We start from the raw sequence: 4,115 nt of genomic DNA on the forward strand, positions 1-4,115 counted from the left end.
TAAAAATAACAATATATATATATATATACACACACACACACAGTGTTATTATATATTATTTTTATTATTATTATATTATTATAAAAATGTATTTAATAATTTGTTATTGTTATTTTATTTAATCAGTTAATGAAGTGTGTTTGTACTTCAACACAATAATAATACTGATATAGCAACAATTTCTAAATATGAAATAAAATATAATAATAAAATATAAATATAATACTTTCTAAAATTGTATTCCTGAAATGCACATTGCTTGTTTCATTTTATAGCCATACAAACTCCCTAAAACAGTGTAAGCTGTGATTGTTCAGACCTGTGCTGTGAAGCAAATGTCAATACCAGTCCTAGGAAAAGCAGGCAGTGTGAGAAATCACTTGTTTTAAAACCAGATTCAGAGGCCATTTTGATTTAGATGCGTTTTCCCGAAGTCATGTTATGCTGTACAGCAGTATTGCTCATGAATTAACTACCGTGCTACCCTCTTTTGGCAGACGTGTTTCTTTTTGACTAGGTCATCAAATGCAAATGCTCTCTTTGAACAAGGTCAGAACCTGTGCAGCAGTAAACAAAGCAAAGGAAAACAATAAGCAGAAGACATGCTTGGCCAGAGAGCAGCAGATTGCTCTTCGCTGACCCACAATAGTCTATACTCACTTGTTTTGCAGGGAGCTCTGAGGTGGTTGCCCAGGCAACCCTGCCTATTGTGGCTGCTCGACTCAATACTGCATAGTGAAGCGTGTTAGCGTGCAGTGTCTCTATGTACTTACCACATATCACCACCACATGTGCTTCACTAATACTCCAAAGCCCAAGAGTCCAGATTATTGTTGTTGATGTGTACACACTTTTCACACCATAACTTATAGATCCAGACACCACACAAGAGTTTTCCTGCTGGGCTGTTCTCACTAATGAGTTTCCCGCCGCTTTTATCTCGAACAAGGAAGCCAGAGAGCTGGGAAGGCCAATATCAGACCGAACGCAATGATTATCTGTTTATCGTAATGAATAGTGCGGTTGACTTGTTATACCCGGCAGAATGATACGTGTTGCCTGCGACCCGCCCTGCTTACTAATCAAGGACTTTCTGCAGGTTTTTAGCACGGTTGCTAACATGCTAACCGCTAACATTAGCTTCTTTACTGACGTCAAATGGAAAGCTGCGTGTGGCCACGAGCGCCCCGTAATGCTGAGCCTATTTGCTGTTCAGTCTGGCCAGGCAGATAAGATGATGTTAATCTTTAAGACGCCCAGATTCGAGTGGACTGTAGCTCTAGCACTTCCTTGTCACTTCATTTAGAATATCTTATTAGTTTTTAACTGTGAAAATCACAGGAAAACACCCTCAGGTGATGTAAGCGGTGGTTTAGTATCATCTTTCTGTTATATGTACAAACCCAGTAAAAAAAACAAAACAAAAAAAAAAACATCTTAAACCAGCCTATGGTGGTTTGCTGGTCCTTCTGGCCACCATGCTGATCAGGCTAGCCTGTTTCGATGGTTTTCGAGGGTTTTGAGGCGCTCCGAGGCCAGCTGAACCAACTTAGACTAGCTTTTTTAAAATGAAGCGGCTTCTTTTAACAGCAAATTACCTTGTAAAACTTAAATGTGGTTTTGACATGTTAGCAATGCTGCCATTAACATTATTAGCGCTCATAAACTGGGTTGTATCACTTCACAACCTCACACTAAAATATATGACTTGTCATCATTTATCACATGGTTAATTTACTCTGCTTTCACACCAAATCAGATACCGTGAACGCCATTTTTTAAACATTTTTATATAACCAGTCATTTGGTTTAGCAGAGATGGTTTAAAATTATAGTGATTTTAGTGTTATGTTTTGATCTGCAGTCATCATGTCAGATGAAAAGTCTGTGAAGCGTATTCAGCAGAGGGTCTGACTACATTTATTTCAGTTTCAGTTCATCTCTACAAATGAATATTCATTTTAAAGCGGTCATCGGATGCTAATTTCACTTTTACATGTTGTTTGAACATAAATGTTAGGACAAGGCCAGTCTCTCAAAGCACGGTTCCTCACCCCACAGAAGAGAGGGGCGGGGTCAGCAGAGCTCATTAGCATTTAAAGCAACATGCAAAAAACTTGTTGATTTCTGCAGAGCTGATTTTAACAAGGTAAAAAGGGTGTTTTTACACTACCATACACTACCAAATTTTAACCAAAGTATGTTATAGACTTTTCATTAAGACCCTAAAGAATCATATCAACTTGTGGAAAATGGGCATCCGATGACCCCTTTAAAGAATCAAAGGTGTGTTTTAAATATTATTATTATTATTATTATTATTATTATTATATATTTAATTAATAATTAGTTCAAATGTGTATATAGAATTTAAATATTTCTATTGTTATATTTATTTAATATTTATATATTTGTATTTGCTATATACAGTATATACTAATATATAATACTGATAAATTGTATATATACTGATATACTGATGATATACTGATACTATATGATATACTGATATAATACTAATTGTATGATATATAAACGGTATAATATAAAATAATATATAACACAGATGAATGCTTTTAATTAAATAATACTTCATTATTTTGTAATTTATCTATATTGGACATAAACAAATAAATCTAGCATTTTTAATAGTTTTTTATTTTTATTTTCAATTTAATTAATTTATTAATTTTGAGGGGAAATATGTTTAACTGAATTATAATACTTTATTAAATGTATTTTATATGTATTGAATGAATGAATAGCATTTAAAAAATGTGTATTTGTTTATTTATTTATTTTGAGGGGAAGTATGTTTCAACTAAATTATACTTTATTCATTTTTATTTTATCTATGATGGATGGATGGATGGATGGATAGATAGATATTTTTCATTTTTATTTTCTGTTTTATTTATTTATTTATGAGGGGAGGTATGTTTGAACTGAATTATACTTCATATCTTGTTTGATTGATGATTGTCTGTGTGTATGTTGCGGATGTCTGCTTTTATGTGAACATATCAGAGGCAGAAAGAGCTAATGTTTGGGGACTCTGGGCAGGTCCTGTTTGATCTTAGAGATGAACTGCCATATTTTGTTCATCTTGACATTTACGTCTTAGTCTTGTGTGTTGTTTATCTTTCTTTCTTCCTTATTGAAAGATGGCAGTTTAGAAGATGACAATGATGAAGACGTGGAGAACGAGGAGCCAGACAACAGGGACTACGTGAGTGTTTTGAGATTTGTTCTGGAGGAAGACGTGAGCGGCACCTTCAACCCATGCACGCACGCACGCATCACGATCCTGCGTCGTAATTTTGACAGAGCGAACGATATGTGCGTAAATTCCACTGATTCATTCTCCCTCCTAAAATGTGATTGAAGAGCAGGTTCTGCGTGTGACAGGAGCCTGACACAAGCGACTTCCTGTTCTCACATAACTTCAATAATAGGTCCCCTGATTCAGCCATAAATCAATGACTTCACAATCCCGTTTCTGCTGAGACGCCAACACCAAACCAGTGTTGCTTTCCTCTTCGGCCCTCTTCAAATACTGCTAATGCATTTCTCATGTTTTCTCATGTCTGTGCCCCATCGTCTTGCCATAACATGGTGCTTTATGCCTACTCTGTAGTGCAAATGCGTGACTTTTACAGTGAAAAATGACCCATGTTGGTTAGTTGTGACCCTAATATGCCCACATGCGATATAAGCCCTCTTGTACTTTTATTTTACAACTACTGTATTAATTTGATTTGACAGTCCTCAAGAGATGCTACTTTACTAGTATCAGGTGACAAAATAGGCATTTGGGTACTGATAAAAAAATGTTTTAACTCAAAGATTAATAGATAAAATACAACCTAATGTTTTTTTTTTTCTTGGTATTTTATGCCATTTTGAAATTGTATTGGACAGTCACTTGGAAAACTTTGTGAGATGCCCTCAAAAGATGCTACCTTTGTATAAAAAAATAAAATAAAAAGGATAGATGGACAGTTGCAATTTAGTAATTTAATTTAATAGTAATCAAAGATATTCTTTGATTTAATACATTATTGGAAAAAGACTAATAAATGAAATATATATATATATATATATATATATATATA

General features: G+C 34.4%; 1 protein-coding gene across 1 annotated transcript in view; it reads left to right on the forward strand.

The window, feature by feature from the left end:
• Positions 1-4,115, forward strand: part of LOC107714006 (cytosolic carboxypeptidase 4-like) — a 165,166-nt gene that overhangs the window by 28,121 nt on the left and 132,930 nt on the right. Inside the window, 2 exon segments of the mRNA XM_016519695.1 lie at positions 873-1,017; positions 3,165-3,314. Of these exon segments, the coding sequence (XP_016375181.1) occupies positions 873-1,017; positions 3,165-3,314 (295 nt within the window).

Source organism: Sinocyclocheilus rhinocerous, unplaced genomic scaffold (assembly GCF_001515625.1).
Source record: "Sinocyclocheilus rhinocerous isolate Xijiao unplaced genomic scaffold, SAMN03320098_v1.1 scaffold568, whole genome shotgun sequence".
NCBI lineage: Eukaryota > Metazoa > Chordata > Actinopteri > Cypriniformes > Cyprinidae > Sinocyclocheilus > Sinocyclocheilus rhinocerous.